Source organism: Poecilia reticulata, chromosome 23 (genome assembly GCF_904066995.2).
Source record: "Poecilia reticulata chromosome 23, P_reticulata-male-v2, whole genome shotgun sequence".
NCBI classification, from domain to species: domain Eukaryota; kingdom Metazoa; phylum Chordata; class Actinopteri; order Cyprinodontiformes; family Poeciliidae; genus Poecilia; species Poecilia reticulata.
Window position 1 is genome coordinate 12,420,074 of NC_088852.1, and position 20,923 is coordinate 12,440,996.

The 20,923-nt window shown below is 41.3% G+C and overlaps 2 protein-coding genes across 5 annotated transcripts; one reads left to right on the forward strand and one right to left on the reverse strand.

Annotated features, from left to right (window-relative positions):
• Window positions 1-611: 611 nt before the first annotated feature.
• Window positions 612-8,829, reverse strand: slc37a3 (solute carrier family 37 member 3). Of its 3 annotated transcripts, none has more exons than XM_017302874.2 (15): window positions 8,366-8,829; window positions 7,812-7,939; window positions 6,566-6,796; window positions 5,276-5,390; window positions 5,059-5,151; window positions 4,881-4,964; window positions 4,661-4,806; window positions 4,333-4,429; window positions 3,909-3,993; window positions 3,584-3,795; window positions 3,282-3,423; window positions 3,098-3,199; window positions 2,808-3,007; window positions 1,870-1,935; window positions 612-1,769 (listed from the first exon to the last, which is right to left on the reverse strand). In XM_017302874.2, the coding sequence occupies exons 3-15, from the start codon at window positions 6,640-6,642 to the stop codon at window positions 1,677-1,679; spliced, it is 1,512 nt and encodes a 503-aa protein (XP_017158363.1). In that variant the 5' UTR covers window positions 6,643-6,796; window positions 7,812-7,939; window positions 8,366-8,829; the 3' UTR covers window positions 612-1,676. The 3 variants fall into 3 exon arrangements, with proteins under 3 accessions (XP_017158363.1, XP_008399326.1, XP_008399328.1); XM_008401104.3 differs by lacking the exon at window positions 8,366-8,829 and adding an exon at window positions 8,185-8,285; XM_008401106.3 differs by lacking the exons at window positions 6,566-6,796; window positions 7,812-7,939; window positions 8,366-8,829 and adding an exon at window positions 5,522-6,556.
• Window positions 8,830-10,207: 1,378 nt separating this feature from the next.
• On the forward strand, window positions 10,208-20,306 carry LOC103459495 (DENN domain-containing protein 2A-like). Of its 2 annotated transcripts, none has more exons than XM_008401101.3 (20): window positions 10,208-10,387; window positions 11,080-11,130; window positions 12,086-13,285; window positions 13,401-13,492; window positions 13,686-13,780; window positions 13,852-14,061; window positions 14,145-14,238; window positions 14,329-14,379; window positions 14,513-14,700; window positions 15,600-15,709; window positions 15,825-15,894; window positions 16,233-16,310; window positions 16,381-16,521; window positions 16,783-16,931; window positions 17,378-17,555; window positions 18,216-18,257; window positions 18,357-18,465; window positions 19,411-19,683; window positions 19,766-19,852; window positions 19,936-20,306. In XM_008401101.3, the coding sequence occupies exons 1-20, from the start codon at window positions 10,353-10,355 to the stop codon at window positions 19,965-19,967; spliced, it is 3,285 nt and encodes a 1,094-aa protein (XP_008399323.1). In that variant the 5' UTR covers window positions 10,208-10,352; the 3' UTR covers window positions 19,968-20,306. The 2 variants fall into 2 exon arrangements, with proteins under 2 accessions (XP_008399323.1, XP_081459788.1); XM_081603662.1 differs by having other exon boundaries at window positions 12,086-13,270.
• The last annotated feature ends 617 nt before the right edge of the window (window positions 20,307-20,923 follow it).

The window sequence follows — 20,923 nt, forward strand, 5'->3', positions numbered from 1 at the left end:
GTAGTTAAGGAAAAATGTCCCACCCCCATGTTACGCCGACATTTGTGGAAAACAGTTTTCAACCTAATGACAGAACAAAAACTAAAATAATTTTACTGTTAGTTTCATTCTGTTGTAGAAATTCAATTTCAAGCTTATCCTGTATTTTTAAGCAGCCGACTGCTTTTCTACAGTTTTTATATTTAGAAAAGACTCGAATGGCCTCATTCTATGAGATAAAGACTTTTATCCTGGCAAAAATGTTAATCTAAAAAAAGAACATTTGTTTTCATAATAAAACAAGTTTTATTTGGTGCACAAACAGATTTGTTTTCTCACCAAGAATTAAAACGGCTTAGTGGGTCTTGACAAAATGTATTTGGATTGAAATACAATATATATACAATTTAACCACATATTAAAAAAAAAAAAAAAAAAGAAATGAATACTTAAATTTGAGGAGTTTCTAATTTGTCCATTTTTTGATGACACAGAGGATCTTCAGTCTTATAAAGTAAGATCATAAAATAGCAAAAGCCTTGATCATCTTCACCTCCAATATCTCCATACCTCCAATAATTAAAAATATTGAAAACAATCAGAACTATGATAAATTAGGATGAGGACCCAAATTTATACGGAAATCTTTATTGAAATATAAAAATTGGTTTATAAATTTTTCCTATTTTTCTAAAACATTTAGGCACCAAACATCTACATAGTGGAGTTTTATTAAGCTGGATGCTCCAGAGGCCATGTAGCCAAATGCTAAAATTAGCTTCCGATTCTGAAAAAAGTATCGTTTTACTTCTTTTTCAAGTTTTCCCCACTCAAATTAACTCCATTAAAAACCAAAAAAAAAAAAAACCTCTAAAATTAGATTGTTTTAATCTGGGTGATTCGTTAAAGAACAGCTTGTTGCTTTCAATACTTTTATTGGCTTTGTAAAAAGCCAATAAAAGATTTTAAGATTAGCCAAGATGGAGGGGAATATACCCAACCCTCACTGAGAGTTAAAGCATCTTTTTATGGTGCAAGTTTGTGCTACAGAACAAAAAGATAAATTTCTTTTAGGGGTTTTTTTTTTTTTTATGAGGGCTCAGATGAATGTGGAGGCCGCTGTGAGTTTAAACCTACAAAACATGCCGCGCCACATTTAAAGAGTGCGAGTTAGTCACAAATTAAGAAACTGAAAACAAAATTGTAAACATTTCTGAGAAAAGAAAGTGAATACAAAACGTGTCGGTGGCGTGAGCGAACGATGGAACCGGTCCCCACATTTACAGGATCATTTTTCACCCCGATTGTAAACAAAGATGAAGATTAAAGTGGTTCACTGAAAAATTTTCAGACCGATTGAATCCGAGTGCAAGATTACAAAACTACAATCACTATTCACATTCTTTGTTTTAACCTCAGGTCTTCACGTTTACATTCCTGATTTAAGACTCGTATCAACTGAAGTGCGTAAGGAAAAAGAAGTATTTACATTAATTTACAATGTTAAAATATGTACACCAGTGTGGCTCAGGCCAAATCCCTCTATACTCCTCAGGCACTTCAGCTAAACCCCCCGCCCCGTATTGAGCTCAGTGAAGTCTTACAGTACGTTTTAGTGTTTCTGTTCTGGCCGACAGCGAACCTTCTGGATCCTGGAGCAGTCCTAATGAGCAGAACCGGAGCCGGCGGTCGGGCTCTCAGAGCTGGTGGCGCAGAGCTTGCCTCTCTCTCCACATGTCCCGCAGTTCTCTTACAAGCAACGGCACGATGAAGACAACGCTGCCCCCTGTCTGTCGTTACAAAAACAAAATAATGCACATTAAAAAAAACAAACAAACATGAAAAGCTGTTGAGATGAATAGTCATTTATGTGGAAACTGGGAAAGTTACCATGACGACGAAGAAGTAGAAAACACTCATCCAGCCCAGTCTGCTCTCAATTAGCGACACCAGGTACTGCAGGATTAAAAATGGAAGGGTGACCATGAAGGGTAAATATTAAAGCCGCACTATTCAGATTTTTATTAAAAAAAATAAAGTCCATCTGTGATGATCTTTTACCTTGTCAATGTGTTTTAAATGTCAGCCAAAAAGTTACATTTTGTTTCTTATGTGACTAGAGAATCTTCTTCCACATGGTGTGGAAATGCAGGTTTCAAATACTCAAATGTAAGACTTTAAGACCAATATTGGTCTTAAAACGGAAAATTGTCAAATAAAAAAATTGGATTGGCTGGAAACGGGAGTGAACCAACGGCTAATATGAACTTTGTCCAACCAACTGGTGATAAACCTTTCATGTCTGGTAAGCATCTGCCAATATATCCATAGCTACCTTATCAGCCAGCAAGCTAGATAAGGGTATATTGGCTAATAAGATACTCTTGCTAATGTAAGTTAATGTAACCTTGCTAGCCAAGTAGCAAGGTAGCTACTTACTACTAGCTAAGTAGCTAGCAAGATTACATTAGCAGCCTTAGCAGCCAGCTACCAGTAGCCACAACCGTGTGAGACTCAAACTTTTGCTCAATAGTAAAGTTCTGTCAGAAAAAAGAAAAATACACTATATGAGACTTTATAGTCTGCCAAAACAAAATTTAAGACCTGCGATTAACATTTATTCTCAATTTAAGACTTTTTAAGACCAATTTTAGATGCACGAATAAACATTTTTTAAGGAAGAGCCAAATTTTCTGGTGAATTTTCTCCAAATCTGTTTTGATGAAATGCCCGTCTAAGTGCAACACTGGCATTTTAAAAGCATTTGTTAGGTTAATCCTCCATGACTGGCCTTAGTGATTTTTCTCCCAGCCTTCATTCTGGCTCACCTGTCCTACAGCAGCTCCTATACTCCCGGTTCCATCCACTATCCCGGTGACGGTTGCCAGGGCCTCCTGGCTGCCCCTCAAAATGTCCTGTCTCCCCAGATCTGCAGAAATGGCCGAGCTGATCATGTTGGACGGACCGCCGATGAAGAAGCCAGTGATCGCCAGGATCACTGCGTTGATCACCTTGTCATTAGGAGAGCCTGAGGAGTTCAGGGGCAGAACTATAGACTATGACCCTACGTTACACGTGGAAGCAGTAGTCGGTGCTGTGGGTGCAAAAAAAAACTCACGGCTATATCCCACCAGGGAGCCCATTGCCATTACGAGGCTGAAAACCAACACAGGCGCTCTCTTCCCCATGAAGTCAGAGATCAGACCTTGAAGGGTTCCCCCTGCCACAAATGCACAACATCACGCACTCAAGTAGAAATCATGAAACCAAACCAAGCGACCGACACAAAACGGTGTCATTACCCACGATTCCGCCGACGTCGTACCATACGGACAGCCTGTCGGCCTCGGCCTCCTTCCACCCATAGTTGTTGCTCAGGTAGAACGGCAGCCAGAAGAAGAAGGAGTAGTTGACCAGCTTCAGGCACGCGTACGCCAAGGAGTACTGCGGCGTGAGCAGAGGAGATTTACAGCATAATCAAAAACAGAAGTCTGTTCTCTGGAGCAAGGAACTCCTTCAGAGTCCAGAGTTTTCAGGACCCTCGAATGCCTGATTCAAAGCCTATTTTAGGTGAGTTTGTTTGGATCAATCAAATCAGACTCACCAGCAGGACTCCAGGAAGGCAGAACGCCTGGAAAAAGCCAATGGCGTAAGGAGGCTCGTCCTCAGGCTCCTCCGGTGGCTGATCCGTGCGGCATCGTTGGCTGTACGTCTCCACCTCCTGCTCATCATCCTCCTCGTCACTCATCAGCGGTCTGTGGCTGTCCGTGTCCGTCTCCACCGGGCTCAGTCCGGTTTCTGATTCCAAGTGCAAACCTGCCATGTAAACGCAAGCAAGTCTCATCGAAGGTGTAGTGGATACAGAGTTGGTCGTGGAAGACGTTGGCGTTTGTCTCTTCGCAATCGTTCGTGCTTCTTTCAGCTCTTACCGACTTCTTTCGGCGAGGTCAGGAGGCCAAAGAACACCACCACCCCGCCAGCAAACTGTACCACAGAAGTCACCAGGAAGGCGTACTAGAAACAGGAATACCACATGCTTGACATTAGTATCTAAAGCCAGTCAGTGCTAGAGGAGGCAGACGATAATGGGATAAAGAGATTTGGTCTCACATTCATTTTAAAATACCGGATTTCTCAGATTAAAAAAAACAGATGTGGGACGTGTTTGCTGCGCTTCAGCCACTAGAAACAAATGATGTATAGATATTTTCTCCCATTATTCAGCACCGAACAAAGAAACTTTAGTATTTCTCAATATAGTTGGACTTTGTATTTACTTTTTTTTTTTTAACTGTCGCTAAAACTTAGTGTCAGAAGTTAAAGGAACAAGCCGATACTGATGACAATACCAACCTCGTATCCGTACTTGAGCACACTTGAGGCCAGGAAGGCACCCAGTATGTTCCCCACTGAGGCGCAGGCACTCCACAGTCCAAACACAAAGCCGCGCCTGGAAAGCAACACGGATGCATCAAAAAACTGAATCCTTGTTCTTTGTCATTCACCTTCTAAAAATAAAGCAGCTGTAACTCAAAAAGACAAATCTTTAACTAGTGTTAATGCTTCCGTCTGCAGAGAAAAATGAATCTAAATGAAGTTTGAGCGTCTATGAATGGGCATCACTGTCCGTCTCATGACTACGCGTTTCAGGATGTTTAAGTGTCCGCGGCTCATTACGCACCCCGCTTTGCCGAACCAGTTGCCCATGACGGCCACCACGCAGGGCCAGACGGCCGACTGCAGCAGGCCGTTCAGCACCCACAGGCTGCAGTACAGGTAGATGTTGTAGACGTGGAGCCATTCGGTCAGGGTGCCAAAGAGGAATTCCTGCAAACGCACGGGTTACGCGTCAGACGAGGGAAGACGTTTGAAGCGTTAGCCGCGAGGTTCACGGCACTCACCACCACGGCGGATCCGCACAGGCCGAAGCAGAGCACGTAGCGCAGGTTGACTCTGTCCCCGATGATGCCGCTCAGATACAGACCCTGCATGTTGATCATCAAACACACGATGGTTTGAATGAATCGCCTCCTTAGGCGGGAAACGTCTCACTTTTTGCTTCGCTTTCATCCGACTCACCACCGCATACGAGAAGAGGAAGATCGAGTCCAGAGCTCCCAAAAACAGCGTGGCCTGCTTTTCGTCAGCAAACAGGTGATTATCCTCCCATGTCTGTACGGTCATAGGAATTACAAAAACTTCAGACACACATCTCCCCCCCCCGGTCCCCCCTCCCGCAAAGAGCACATTTTCGTGGAAGAAAGTTAATTTGTTGCAGAGTATCGGCTGCCTGTACCTCGACCGGACAGAACGCAGGAACGCTGTCGTTATGGGTGGACGGCGTCCACTGGGCTGAGATGCTGACCTTCACATTGCTGAAGGTCTTCCTGGATGCGTGCAACAACACATAGCTGGGAGAAGACAGAGGAGGAACATGACTCCGCCGAGAAGCAAGAAAAACTGCTGGATTTATCATCTAGTTCAAGACACAGATTTTGTACAAAATGTCTATTGGAAATCTTTACTGTCTTCGATATCTGACCTCTGCTCTGAGCAAATCTCTTCTTGTTGACCTTCACTCTTTAACATAAACACAACGCATGTTAGAACAAACTGCAACTCGTGCACAACTCAGTCAATAAATATCCAAATTAGGCACATAACTCTCCATTTCCAGATAGTTTACTGAAGGTGCAAGGTTATCGTTAAAACTAAAAATAACACAAAATTAGAAGAAAAACATTTTTGTTAACAGATAAAAATATTGCTGGATTTTTAAAAGTTACTCTGCTATACATCTTTCATAATTGACTGGTATGCATGGTCGTCCATTTGCACTAAATTAACACATTTTCTTTAAATTACTTTAAAATGTTTTGTTTTTTTAAAAGATCTTTCTATCCAAAAACTAAATTTACTTTCTGCCTTACCCCTGTTATGCAACAGACAAAAACCAAACTATAACGGAAACTAATAAAAACTAAACTGAAACTAAGCATTCTCAAAAAAAAAATAAATAAAAAATAAAACAGCTGGTTAAAATTAATAAAGACGAACACAGAATTGAAAATCTGAAGTCACAACTGAAATAAAATTAAAATAACTATTCAGAGTGATTTAAAACACATTATTTTCATTCCAAGTCATGGTTTTGTGAAACTTTGTCTATCCCGTAGAGTCGCAACGTTGAAGTTTGAGGCTGTAACGTGACAAAACATGAAAAAGTTGAAGGGACGGGAAACTTTTAGCAAGGCCTAAAATATTTAGGGCGACTGAACACCTGGGAAATTCTCAGAGAATGTGAAGGTGTGTCATGTTGTACTGGAAAGGGAACAGCTTATCTGCCGTTAGGCTTAAATTGAACTAAACGGTCAAAACTGTGAAATTGAAATGTAAAATTGGATCGACCTAGCAGAGAAGATAAACACAGATCCATACTTGGGGCTGGAAGTTTCACCTCCAAAGAACAGCAAACGATGTGTTTAGGCTGAGCGGACAAACTTTCACTAAATTTAAAAGTCACAGTTACAAAAGTTCAAACAGTTATTCCCTAAAAGAAACATCACCATCCCATTTTCTAGATTACCTAAAGAAGGTGAGGAGGAAGACCACCAGATGATGATGGGTGTACTGTGACAGACAGCCAAAGCACAAGGGAGGCATCACAGGGGCAGCTGGAGGGGAGGAAGAGGAGGAGGAAGGAGGTGGTGTCGGGTCAGTGGAGGTCTTTGCAGGACAGGGAAGGGGAAGCTTACATGAAGACCTCCAGTACTAACTCAGATGAGACAAACGCATCACTACGGGAGGAAAGCTGTGCCTGCAGAGGAAAGAGGCCCAAATTAAATTCATTTATTGAACAAAACTCTTTATGGCAAAAAAAAAAAAAAGGAAGTAGACATTTATTGGCACTTTTATGTGGGAAAAAGCCATTTCATTTATACCAAAACAAAGTCAGAAATTACTAACAAGTTCCAAGACAGTCTGATTAACTTTAAAACATGTATAAATGAAATCAGATGACACATTCAATTTAAAGAGGGCTGTAGTGGGCATTAGCATTGCCATTTGTGATTTTGTTCGAAACAATTATCTAACGGAAAAATTACAGATTTTTTAACATGAACATCTCCCTGAAAGAAGCCATTGATTGTTCTGCCTTTCAAGAGATATACCTGGTCTGAATGCTGCCCTATGTGCAGCCAAGGCCACCTATCAATGGCTCCAGTCAGGGGAGGCTGACTGACTTAAAACTGCAACACCTCCCCCACCAGGTTCATGTTGCATCCAGAAGAGTACCCAACTCCTAAAAAACGGAAGCTTTGTCCTGATCAATCAGCTCAGGGGATCACAGTTCTTAAGTATTAAAATCTTACATATTTCAGTAATTGATGCATGTATTTTTAATTGAAAGGGCTAAAATAGGTGTGCATTTACAGCAGCTTCCGCCGTTTCTTTTTAGGTTGAGAGGCACCAATATGTTTGTTTCCTCACACTGATTATGTATCACTGCGGTCGATATCAGCTTTTTGTATATCACTCAGATTTTGCTGTGCCCTCTTTGTCTTCACAGAAACACGTCGTATCCGATAAATACCTAAGCGATAATACGTTATTTTCTGCGTGCTATATTAAAATGTACTTTTCACTTCCACACTTTTATTATTCCTACAGCTACATTTGCCACATATGCCAGTGAGTGACATGGCACATGATCACTTAGCTTCAGAAGCTATATAAACTGTCAGTTCCGGGTTCATTTGACATTAAAGTCTTTATAAAAAGCTACGCAATACTCACCAAGCTACGGTCAAGAAACAAACAGAAGGTCTCACCTTTCTGTAGAGGTCCTCCGAGCCCTGTTTACTCTAGATACAGCGACCGTACGTCTATGTTTACTGTGAATTTCTTTGCCACTGTTCAAAGGCACAGACCGCTGCGAAGAGTGCCACACTACTGCCACCTGCAGGACAGGAGTGACAATACGTTCATCATCACAGATCATGGTGGATGAGGAGAGAGAAATATGGTAAGCTATTTAGATAAATATTCAAGGATTCAAGGATTTTTTTGGGGGGGGGAGGGGGGGGGGCGGGGTACGAAATTTGGACTCAGGTCCAAGATTAAGAAGTCTAATACATATTTATATAGTATAAAGTGTAAATATGCCATATCCTTAATAGATTATTGATATGTTATTTTATTTACAGATCAAATGCTTTTCGTTTCAGTTCTTTATTTCAGTTACATCGACATTAGGTTAAACATTCTTTCAGGCAGATGGAGTGGCTGGCCATCCTTCCTGTACAGGGAGATTGTGGGTAAAATGTCAGTTTGATTCTGATTTCTACTGGTTTAATTTGAGTTTGCCAATTGTTTGAGTACTTACCTTTACTGGGTGTGTCTCCTCAGCAGGGTGGAGCAGCAAAAGTAGACAAATGCTCCAGGTGCTGTTAAAAAGCTCCTGGACCATACCATTACAATTAAGAGGGGTAGCACTTTGAGGGGTTATATTTAGTTACATTTATTCTTTGGTTGACCTTAGATTGGTTTAGTTCTAATGATTTGCCTGCATGTAAATATGTATTGGTACCATTTATTGCTTTGTGTTAGGTTTGTGTATAAATGTTTATTTCTTTTGTTTTATCACCCCCTTTACCTGGTACGAGTGTTGGAATTGCCCAAAGTATAAAAGCCAGCTTCTTTGTATCACTGTGAAAATGGGTGTCGGTTCAAATGTGACCTGCAGCTTTTAAATGAATCCGTCTCGACTGCATTCTGTTGCCTCGCCTCCTTTCCTGAACGCAGAGCCTCCGCCAGTCAAAGTGACAGGCTCCTAAGCAGAATTCAATTTGAGGGCCCACTCGTTGTCCACCGAAACTATACAATAAAATTTATTAAACAAAAACTACAAATAAATATTCACATATATATGATAATTAACACAAAAACAATAGTAGATTTAATTGAGTAATTTTTCTAAGGTCTCTTTTACAAGAGTGACCTGGCGGTGGTTCTCCAAAAAAAAAAAAAAAAAAAAAAAATTATTCAAGGGGCTTGAATAAAATTGTGAATTTTTACACAAATGGCTTGTCATAGCCAGCTGCTTAGACGAGAGGCCCCATGTTGGTGCTCCTCCTGATGGTTGAAACAACTGCTGCTGGCTGTCAAGCAACTTCATGCATTTTAAAACTAGTTATTTAGTTAGTTATTGAGCCACCTTTTTACTCTATTAGTTGTGGAAGCATTTTATGCTATCAAATCTAGCATAATATTAACAGTGTCTAGCAAAAACTGTTCACTCCTTCAACTTTTTTTTTGTCACATTACAACAAACTTCAATGCTTTGAAGATGTAAAGTAGAAATCAAAGGATTATGTACTGGAAATTCTTCACAAAAAAAATCTAAAAAGTGTGGCGTGCACGTGTTTCGCTCCGAGCAGATTTTAGGAGCAAAACATCTTTTGGCAAAGTATCTGATCAGCTTTGCACATCTGGAAACGAAAATTAATCATTCTTAGTTATAAAAACAACTCAAGCTCCACCACATTCTCTCTGGCCTGTTTGCCTTGTTCACTGGTCTTCCTTCACTAATTTTTTCTAACAAATATCTTAGGCCTTCACAGAACATATGGATTTAAACTAAGATTAAATTACGCAAAGGTGGATGAAATAGGTGATGTAAGAGTATGAGAATAAAGAGGGCTGAATACAACTATGTAAAAAAACCCCAAAAAAACAAGAGAAACCACAAACATGAAAAGTAAGATAAATCAAAGAATAAAAAAAAAAAAGAGGAATGACCGAAAATATTAACACAAAAACGGATCCTGTAGGTTAAACGACAGATCAGCGTGTGTGTGTGTGTGTGTGTGGGGGGGGGGGGGGGGGGTGGGGGTGATCTGCTGCAGCTGCATAAGCATCCATAGTGCAGGAACAGCTGGGGCAGAAATTCCAACAAACTTCAAATTTGGTAGGGAGGTGATTTAATGTGATGATACGTGTCCCATGGAACAAATTCTCCTGCAGCCACGGGTTAAAAATGTGGCTTCTGAATTGTTGCAGGGAGCATCGGGACATAACCATTCATTCTGCTTGTTCAGCTGTGAGAGGGGCACGCAGCAACTCAAAGAGGGGAGAGGAGCAGGAAGTTGCATCCAGAGTTGTGGGAGAGTGAGGGTGAATGAAAGCTGCAGATTGGAAGAGAGTCAGTGGGGGGTGGGGGGGGGAGGGGGATTTGTTAGTTGGAGAGAGAAACTTTTTACCATCTGTTCAAGGTTTGACTGAAGTTGGGAAGCCTGTCAGTCTGTCTTTACATATGGAACGCTGCTGGGGTCTGGACGCTGCACCGATGGACATGGATTTAGGAGCCGCAAATGCAGCCAGCCACAATTTTATCAAATGGATGGAGGTGAGAAATTATTTTTGCAATATGGTGACAGAAATATTGTTCTTGGGTTGTTCACTGTTCCTAGTTTATTTGAAAGTTATTTCCACTGTCGGTATTTGTCATGTTTGTTGCACAAGTTGCTTAAAAAAAAAAGAATAAAATGCTTGAGATAGGATCAAAGCAGAAAGTTATGGGGTTTGTTTCTACTTTTTACTCTTGTGGTAAAAATCAATAATGTCCCTCTGGGTTCTCCTAATCCTCTTTTGCTTTAAAATGCCAATATGTATCTGTGTTTCTTCTCTACGTCTTCTCTAAAGATGCTTGCTGTCCCTCCGCTCGTGTACACTGTTACAGTGACTGTAAACGGTAACAGCAGTCACAGATCTGGGAAATGACCAAGTGCTATCTTGGAGGACACTGAACTTTAAATTGTTGGCCCTGGAGACATGTGAAAGTATGCCGAGCATGTTTGTCCTCACAGAAGGCTAGCTTTAGACCAGTGCAGTGACCAAGTGACAGAGGAATTAGCTTTAAATGAACGGAAAAGCAGAGGATAGAGATTCATCATGAATTCCTGAGCATGTCATACAGTGGTGTTTTTGTTGAATTTGTCCAACTCCTTGTGATCGATTGAGAGGAATGCTGTGAAATTTAATTTTAGGAGCAATATGTTATTGTAGACTATCCAAAACAATTGACTCTGACTATTGCAGGTGTCCAGTGATGATGGAGGCTGCTGAGAGAATCAACACAGCTGTCGACAGGTTTGTACGAAGGCCCAGATTATTGTTTTAACCTCTAATAATTTCACCAGTGGGAAGTTGAACCAGCAACCTACTGCATGTATATGAATAATCACCATAGTGACCTTTAAATATAGAGTCATCTGCATAAAGGTGCACCTTACCTGATACCTGTTCTCCCAGATGTGATTAATAAAGTAGGGCATAAATGAAGACAATTACTTTTATAGACTAAAAAAAGTCTAATAAAGAGAGGCTTGTTTATATAAATATTACTCCATGTGAGAGATGTTGATATCAGTTTCCATATATAATAGATAGAAATATGAGGTGATATATGGGAAAGATTGTAAAATCTTTTCTGATTCAGTCACTTTATGAAAATAATGCTGGTAAAGATCTTGGGAAAATCGAGGAAGCTGCAAACAAATATGAAACTGTTTAGCTATTCTTCTAAAAGAATAGATAAAAATATGCCAAAAACATGATGTCGATACAAAACAGGTCAATACAAAACAGTGGAACCTGTATGAATTTCAAAGATGCAAAACATTTCCCTTCCTAAGCCTGAGAAATGAGGAAAAGCATCCAGCTGGCCTTTAATCCTCCCATCCATAGAAGGTCCTTAAACTTGGGGCTTCCCATTTCCTCTAGTTTATTTATTAAAACTTAACAGTCCAGCAAAATTTGGCCCTAGTCCAAGAATGTGTTTATTTTGCAAAGATGATGAGAAGAAGATGATCATGAGCTTCCCCTCTGGCATTTACTCTCAGGCTCAGTTTTCCCACTGTCATCATGAAAACTGAGCGTCCTATGACTGGTCGCCCCACTGACCGCATGAGAAGTTCAGGAAACTCTGGTGGTTTTATTTCTGTAGAAGTTAGAAGTCTACATTTATTTTATTTCTGGCACAATATAAGACTGACCAATTCATTATGAATCGAAAGCTAAAAGTGTGCTTTTATCCAATGTTTAGGCAAAAGTTGGGCTTCCTTCGAGGGAAAAGCGTGACAGTGGAAATTGAGGACATTGGACAAAAAGTAAAAGAGACAGAAAAACAACCTTTTGCACCTTTAGACAATCTGTGGAACCAGAGAGAAGATTCGTCAAAGATGGATTTCAGGAGACCAGTTTGTGACCTCTACCCCAGCGACAGCACCACCGTCAGAACCAAACTTCCAAGATCCAATGGGGGAAACATCAAGGACAAGATTTCTCTTTGGGAGAACAAAGAATCCACTCTTTCACATTTAACTTCAAGTAGCTTGAGCAAGTGTGCCAGCATTAAAGGAACCGACTCCTTGACAAATGGCAGCAACAAAATTGTGGGTAAGCAAAGGTCTGAAAGTACCAGGACAGCAGCCAGTAAGGAGAAAGACCTTGGGAAAGAAAATGTATTAACGCGTGACGATTCAAGACCTTGTTCCCCTGATGAAAAGCCAAAACAACCTCGAGTGGCTAATAGTGGCAGTAGTTCTAGTGAAAGCAGGGAAAAGACTGCCTCAAAGAGATATACAGGTCACAAAGAAACTCCTCGAGATGATTCAACTCCTTGTTTGCCTCATGTACCTGGGAATCAGCCCCAAGTGATCAATCCAAGCTTGTCCAGTGAGAACACAGCGAAAGCTGACAAGAGAAACGCAGGTCACAGAGTCGCTCTTAGTGATGATTCAAGGCCTTGTTCTCCACCAGCGACTGAGAAACAGCAAGTTGGGATGCTAAAAAAGAGCAGTGAAAAGAAATCATCAGAACAAACCAGTGAGGTGACGAGAGCGGTGTTTACTCTTTTCAAGAAACTAGAGACTTTGGGCGAGAACCATGGCAAAGCCCCCGCAGAGCTTGGAAACTACTTCAGCCCACAAGGCAAGGACAAAAAAGTCGAGGTGAAAAAGAAAGAACTTAATGATTCAGCTGAGAGTAGATCTTTGTGGGATGGAGAAGAGAGGGAGAATCAGGAGAACGTGTACACGGAGCCGGGTGCCCTGCCCATCAATCCAGTGCCCAAACCCAAACGTACCTTTCAACATCCAGCGACTGCCTCCATGGGAACGAGTTCAAAGGAGGGGAGAGGGAAGAGGAACCTCCCTCCGCTGCCATCCATTTCCTCTAAGGCATCCTCAAAGCCCCCCTGTGGTTACTATGGGAAACTCAGGGCAGACAGGTACCTTAACAACAGGTACGAATGGTTTGAAACCAAATCAGTGACGCTTCTGGGAAGACTATATCAAAGTATTAAACAAAATCCATTGTGATTATCTAAATAATGTGCACTTTTGTGCCAACTGTGACAGGAAACCATTTGACTTTGAAGACCGTACAAGGTCACCCAGCCCAGTTTTCACCTGCCCCCTGTCTCAGGAACATCACTATGAAGACATCTTGGGTCAGACAACTGATTCATTTTATTTATTCCCCCCTTTTGCTTTTGGTGTAGTATTATAACATGATTTTGTGATTGTACATTTTCACTTTCTCTATTTTCTAGAAGCATTTATGGGCATAACTCTGTGTCGAGGGCCATACCACCATGTCTACATATTCTAAAAAATATTATATAAACATGTTTGTTTCTGCAGACTCATCCAATGAGAACCCGTATGAAGACATAGAGTTGGAGAGTCAATGTTCGCAGCAGTCTGTCCCCTCATCTCCTGGTGCCGATACAGCGAAGGTTCACAAGCAGAAATAGCACGAGGCAGCTGCAGCTTAAACGAGGTTATCGTAACATTTTTCTGTCGTTAGGCATCCAGGCCTGGTTTCTTCAGACAGAACTCAGGCAGAAGCTTCAAGCTACTGGATCTGAAGAGAACCAACCAGTCGGCCCACGGCATCAACAGCGGAGGCGTTTCATCTCCGCCCCAGCTCAGCCCGCCCTCCACCCCGCCCGGGCCTGAACACGGCGCCTGGATCCCAGGGGATCCCTACAGCCGCACCTGCCGCAGGATACCAACAGTCTGCATCGCAAATCACAGGATAAATACTTTTGGAAAACTGTATTTCTTGACACTGATTCAACCCTTTTCCCTCCTCAATAGGTTGTTCTGAGAATCAACAGTATATTTGAGGGTCGGAGCAGAAAAAAACAGCTGCGAAGGATGCATCACTATGCCGAAACTATTTCTGGAAGAGGTTTTAGTGTTTATTTTGCTCCGAAAAATTACAGTTGAGTTCTTTTTATATCTGGGACAGCAATGTGGATTGTTTGGCTTTCGTTCGCAGTAACTGATGAGAACAGTGACTCTGAGAGTGAAGTTGAAGACAGATTGAAAGGTAAGGTGTGATTTTTACAGTACATTACTGTACTGTAGCTCAAGAGGTATGAATGCTTCCACAAGGCCGTCCATGTCTTGTTTATTTTATGCAGCCATCTTTAACTCGATCTTATCTTTGTGTCCTGTTCCAGTTCGATCTCTCCTGAGGCAGCCGAGAAAGACGCAGGTCCACTACAACGACTCCACCACCAGAAGCCGCTCTCTGGATCAGGAGCGCCACCAACGCAAGCTGTTTGAGTACTTCCTCGTTGTTTCACTGCAGAAGTCAAAGGTCGGCGACCACTATATGCCAGAAGTCACACAGCAGTTTCCCCTTAAGGTCAGCAGAGAAGCACTAAACTCATCTAGTTTGAAAAAAATGTCCTTCATGACTATTGGGCCTTCTGGCATACATCCAATCCAAACACAACATATATAAACCTTAACTTGAGTTATGATTGAATGTGATCAACATAAATAAATCCTCAGATCTGTTAGTTTATATACAGATTCTTTCAAAGTATTCACCCCTTGAATTTTTCAACAAACTAAAGATTTCCTTGCTAGAACAACACAAAGTAGCATCTGATCCATGAACTGGACAGAAAATTATACATAAAAAAACTGAACAATTTTCTGGTACCTCCAGATAAAAGCAGACCCAGGGCATGGTGGTATCTGCAGAGTTTATGCTAGTAGGTGAAACTGATCGCTGCTTTAACGGCCTGTTGAGCAACCAGGTCTTTCTAGATTTGTATTGAGCTTTTTGAAATGTTCATAAAGTTAGTGATATTGCTACATAGCCTAACTCTACTTTAACCTTCTTAGCAACGTTTTCTTTCTGACTTTTCTGCAGCGTTCCTTGATCATAAGGATGCTGCTTATTGCTTTTTGAAGGCAATTGGTAGCACTGAATTTTATTTAGGGATATCAGAGTAAAGGGGACTATAAACAAATTCATGTCTCTTTTTTTTTTTAGAATATTTAAATACCACAAGTTTCACCCTGCAACTATGCATTGTGTTTGGTTTGTCTTTCGCATAAAATCCAGATTAAATTTGCTCAAGTTCGTGGTTTTAGCATGAAAAAAATATTTAATTTGTTAATTTGTTCATGTTAATTTATGGGTCGAATCAGAATTGGGTTATCTATCTGGACCCTACTATACTATAGTGTTAAGATGAAATTAATTTTTAAAAATAAAGAAAATCCACTCAACTGTTTTGATATATGTTGCAGTTGGAGCGAAGCTTCAAGTTTCTGAGGGAGACGGAGGATCAGCTGAAGATCATCCCTCAGTTCTGTTTCCCCGACGCAAAAAACTGGGAGCCTGTGGAGATGTACCCAAGGTGAAAACTCTACAATGTGACACAACTATTACTGCCTTACAAACCTGGAATGTAAATCATAGTTAATGCAATAAAAAACACTATACTGATTATGCTTTTATTTTCAATTTCACAGTGAGATGTTCTCCTTTGTTTTGACCGGAGAGGACGGCAGCAGGCGGTTCGGATACTGCCGCCGCTTACTGGTAAATATCAACGAGCAGGGTAAATAAAAGTGACGTAACTGAACAGGAAGTGGCTGAATACCAAATGTCGGCTGAGTAAATAAACATGCCAAAATGGTGGACGTGCCTGTGGGAAAACGGCCCATCTCAGAGCCGAGGCGGAAGTGTCCGAGACTGGGAACTGTACTCCGCATGTGAAAGTGTGCATATGGTCCTGTTTATGGATCTCCAAAGGGAGTGGGCTCACTTTGTCAAACCCTAATGCGTCTAGAGTTCCACTGATGACCTTTGACGTTTCAAGATGCGACAAATGTGTCTGCTTTTGAACAAATGGAAGTGAGTTTTCTCCTGTGTTTCAGCCCAGTGGAAAAGGCCAACGCCTGCCGGAGGTTTATTGCATCGTTAGTCACCTCGGCTGTTTCAACCTGTTCTCCAAGGTAAACGCCTGCTACCGCGGAACCGACGCTGCTGCATTGCAGGACTTTAGTGTACGTTCGTACTTGGCAGGTGCTGGACGAAGTGGAGAGGCGGCGAGCTCTCTCCCCAGCTCTGGTCCAGCCATTTATGAGAGCCATCATGGAAGCCCAGTTTCCAGCTCCAGGAAGAACCATCAACATCAAAACCTTCCTCCCTGGTTCTGGCACTGAGGTGAGACAAGAAGACAAAACACACACAGAACATTAAGGAATGCCTTTCAATGCATTTTCCATCAACTCTGTGATAATCCATCTTTGTATGCAAGTCACTTTAAGCAGTTTGAATTGTCCATTGTGTCAATTATGATACAGGACTTATTTTGAGGAATCTTTGTGATGTTTCATTAATATTTTTGGTTAGCCAAAAGCACCCATTACTCATTTTGTATCAAGTTTTAAATGGTGTTTATGGTAAACCGTATTTAATGTGCAGGTGATGGAGCTCTGCCGGCCATCTGACTCCCGTCTAGAGCATGTGGACTTTGAATGCCTGTTCTCCTGTTTGAGTCTGCGGCTGCTCCTCCGCGTGTTCAGCTCTCTGCTGCTGGAGAGAAGAGTGATCTTCACCGCTGATAAGCTCAGGTTGGCGTGCTCACGTTCAGTGCGACCAATTTCCTCAAGCTTCCCAGCAAGCAAAATCTCCTTGGAATTAGATTTTGTTCCAGACTCCCTCCTTCCAGTGTTTATTAAACTGTGCTGGTGGGACTGCTGCCTAGGGAGAGAAAAAAATTTATCTCTGGGATGTTGTCATTATGAAGTTGGATAAATTGTGGGTGGTCCAGAGCAATGTTTTTAAATAAATGTAAGGCATCCCAGGGATTAGGAGCTCATGCAAGGGTGACATCTGGATCTCTGGTGGATGAATTGTTGGCCGGTTTGTTTGCTCCACTGGGAAAAGCCAGAAATGGTGGCGTTTGATTTTCCCTGAGAAGTGTTGAGCTTTGGCACCATCTAGTGGTGGAAAAGTGTTCTTCCATTAAATCCTCCAGCATAATTTCACAGCTCAACTCCATGTTCTGTCCTTGCAGTACCCTCTCCCTGTGCTGCCACGCAGTCGTTGCTCTGCTCTACCCCTTCGTCTGGCAGCACACCTACATCCCGGTGCTGCCCTCTGCCATGTTGGACATCGTCTGCACTCCGACCCCTTTCATCGTCGGCCTGCTGTCCAGCTCTTTAACCCAACTCAACGAGCTTCCCCTGGAGGAGGTCAGATCAGAGGGACAGGCAGCAAAGCTTAAAGGGGCAGTATTTTTTTGAGCTTTTCATCATGTTACCATGTTATTCCCTCATCAAATCACACTTTGATTCTTTCATGCGTGTTTGAGGAATCTTTTAATCTCCCGTGGCAACTATTCAGTTGTGCAAACTCCTGGGTGAATCTAGCGCCGCCTTTGAAATCTAGATCCTCCTCAGAGCTGTTTCCGAGCTCCCGCCTCTCTTCTGCCCTCTCCTGCCATCTTCCCACTCAGCCCCTTCAGACTAGTCTGCAGCAATTAGCAAACACCTTATGCACTTCTACTTTTCAGTATAGCACTGGTAAAAGTGCTGTTAAAGGGTTAATAGCGGAGCTATGTTGTGATGACTTCCTGAAGACGAAGTTTCAGAAAGAGCAGGAATTTTTAAAGAGCCAGAGGCCCAATTTCAAGATGTTGAATTAAAAACTCAATTTTCTTTTAAGTCATTTTTATAACAACTGGAGGAACCAGTTGCTAGATTGTGCTAATAAAATCCCTCTCTGAGTCTGGAAAATACATAATGTTGCCCCTTTAAATTTTGCATCTGAAACTTATTCTTGCTTTGGTTTGTTTATCTGTAGTTTTATGTTTGCTGGTTAAAGATAACACCACTTAGTTTTTCTGTGTGCAGGTTCTTGTCGTGGATCTCGGCAATAATCGACTTCTCAGACAGGTGAGTGCATATTTCAAAATTTGAAGTGATCTTTACAAATAAGGACACGCATTGGCCTTCTCGTAAATAAGATTTGTCTTTCTCTGCTGCCACATTTAGTTGGATGATGAGGACTCAATACTGCCCTCTAAGCTCCAGTCGGCTCTAGAGAATGTTCTAGAAAGAAGAAGAGAACTTGCTAACGACAGAGGAGCAGACTCAATCAGTGGTGAGACAAAACAGGGCTTTAAAGTGATCAGTCTGTGAAAGTATGATTATGTGAAAAAGGCTCCAAGCAGTCAATATCTTATGTTTAACTTCTTATAATCTAAAGGCTTCTTCAGTTATCCTGGGTTAGGAGTTTCATTGTTATAAATTGGTGATAGGGCCGTTAAGGTAAATGAAAGGGCATTCCGAGTCACTGACCCATCCCTTTATTACCTTGATAATTATTACGCCCTATTATTATGGTGCATTCACATGAGTCACTTCGACCTTGAAGACTATATGTGCTTCTATTTTTAGCTCAGCTGAACAAAGGCATACAATGTTTTCTCATTATGGACTCTTGGAGAGTAATGATGCTCTGGATCATAGACCATTTTACGTAGAAGAATAGAAAAGAAACAATCGTAAAGTTATTCCCACTAGGATTATTCCAGACCTGCCTGATACCTGCCTGATATAGAAATAAGAAACAATCAATAAATTAGCATTCACTAAAAATTTGCTTCAGGCACTCTGACCAGAACCACCAATCTAAATGTGTAATTAATGAACAGGGCCAAGAGCTACTGCAGGTAAAATATTAACTGTTTACGACTTTTCCCCCAAACATAACTTAAATATACCTCTGATTTCGGTTGAAACCCATTTGAGATTACGCACATTTCTTTGAGAAATACTTAAAGCTAAACACAAACCACAGATTCAAAATAATAATAAAAAAAACCCTCTAAGAACTCATGGCCAACTAAAATCAAAAGGTTTTATTTAAGAATGCATCAATTATTGAACAGAACATAAAAAGTGAGAAAAAAGTTCTTTAGATGTTTTGTAGCTTTTTATGTGTTTGCAAAGGGGGTTCCTGGCCAGAAGCTAATGCTATTGAAGGGGTCGTGGCATGAAAAAATGTGAAGTTTGATGAAACTCCACCTCTTCTTTGTCTCTTTAGACACTGGTCATCTTAGCACCATTGTGTCTGAGGCCTTTGTCCGCTTCTTTGTGGAGTTAGTTGGACACTACCCACTGTTCATCACCGCCGAACGTGAAGATGGATATTCCTCCTCTTCGTCGTCCTCTCCCGCTTCCTGCACGTTCCAACGCGAGGGGTTCCGGAAAGCGATCCCTTCCAAGACCGTGCGCCGCTTCTTGGAAGTCTTCATGGAGACCCAGATGTTTGGCTGGTTTATCCAGGAGAGAGAGCTCCATCGGCAAGCTCTGAGAGGTACCAAAAAGGAGAAAGAAGGGCTTCGGGTTCGGGAGATTGAGTGAATGTTGATGATTTTGACCCTCCCTGTTATTAACAGGACTGTTTGAAGTGAGAGTGCAGGAGTATTTGGACTCCATCAATGAGAATGAACACCGGAGGGTCAACAGATTTCTCAAGGGATTGGGTAAGAACAATTCGGATCAGTTAGCTTAACAAGATATTGACTCAGTCCCACCTTAAATTATTCTTTTTTTTTGGTTCCTCCAGGAAACAGAATGAAATTTCTTTCTAAGAGATAATGAAGAGAGACAACATGCAAAAGAAGAAGATCCTGATTGTAAGCTCAAGGAATTTTCTTGGAACTTGTCCTGTTTTTTGAGAACTTTTGACCAGTGAGGCAGTGGTTTAGCTTCAAGAATGCCTCGAGATACTTTGACTGAAAAGTTGATCAGCCATTTAAAAGCAGGTTTATAGATGAAGACACCTGGAACTAAGGATTTATGTAAATATTTCAGATCTTCTTTGGGAGATTTTCAAATGGGAATGTACATGGTGCCATCTTTTTTGGCATTGTGCAGCATGCGCTGACAAACTAATTTTCAAGCACACCAGAAAAATAAAAAAATGGTTTGACTTTATGTTTGTAGTTTTTTCTACTGTTTCCAGCAGGGGGCTGTATTAGAGAGAAGAAAATGACAAACCTGCCCGCTCCTCCAAAAATCCTTCAGGTTTCTTTCAGGCCGTAATATTTGTGTCTTTCTATATTTTTGTTTGGGTCAAACTTTTGATCAAACAAAAGCTGCATTCTTGGGGGAAAAAATGTCTACGTTTGTACCAGTATAAATGTATCAGTGTGCTTTTCTACTATCTTAATGTAGTTGAAGATATTTTGCATTTTTGACTAAGGATCATCAGTGTGGAGTCGTTGATAAAAGATTCACAGCTCGATTCTGAGTCATGGAAACTAAACAAATACAAACCCCACAGGAAAGACGGCATTCAATGTCAGTATGAGCACATAACATATCTACAAATCAATGAATAAGTAGTGCATTGCTTAAAATAAAGGCATATGCCTGGTTAGTGCCTGCTGAGAATTCCTGAGTAGAGAGTCAAGACATTACTTTCTGACATCATGAAGTAGGCAAAAAGATCTTGTAAAGCGACGCATCCTGATTTATAGAAGCTTAAGACGGGAAACTAAATTACTGTAACCCTTTCCAGACTGATAAATGACATATTTCTATGGCCGTGG

Coding starts and splice junctions, on each gene's coding strand:
- slc37a3 (XM_017302874.2), bottom strand. CDS start 6,642: ATGCCTCCCTTGTGCTTTGGCTGTCTGTCACAGTACACCCATCATCAT. Junction 3,200..3,281: donor CGACGTCGGCGGAATCGTGG/GTAATGACACCG, acceptor CATTTGTGGCAG/GGGGAACCCTTCAAGGTCTG. Junction 1,770..1,869: donor TCTACTTCTTCGTCGTCATG/GTAACTTTCCCA, acceptor TTGTAACGACAG/ACAGGGGGCAGCGTTGTCTT.
- LOC103459495 (XM_008401101.3), top strand. CDS start 10,353: ATGCAGCCAGCCACAATTTTATCAAATGGATGGAG. Junction 14,062..14,144: donor CCTGCCGCAGGATACCAACA/GTCTGCATCGCA, acceptor CCTCCTCAATAG/GTTGTTCTGAGAATCAACAG. Junction 16,522..16,782: donor TCCCTGGTTCTGGCACTGAG/GTGAGACAAGAA, acceptor TTTAATGTGCAG/GTGATGGAGCTCTGCCGGCC.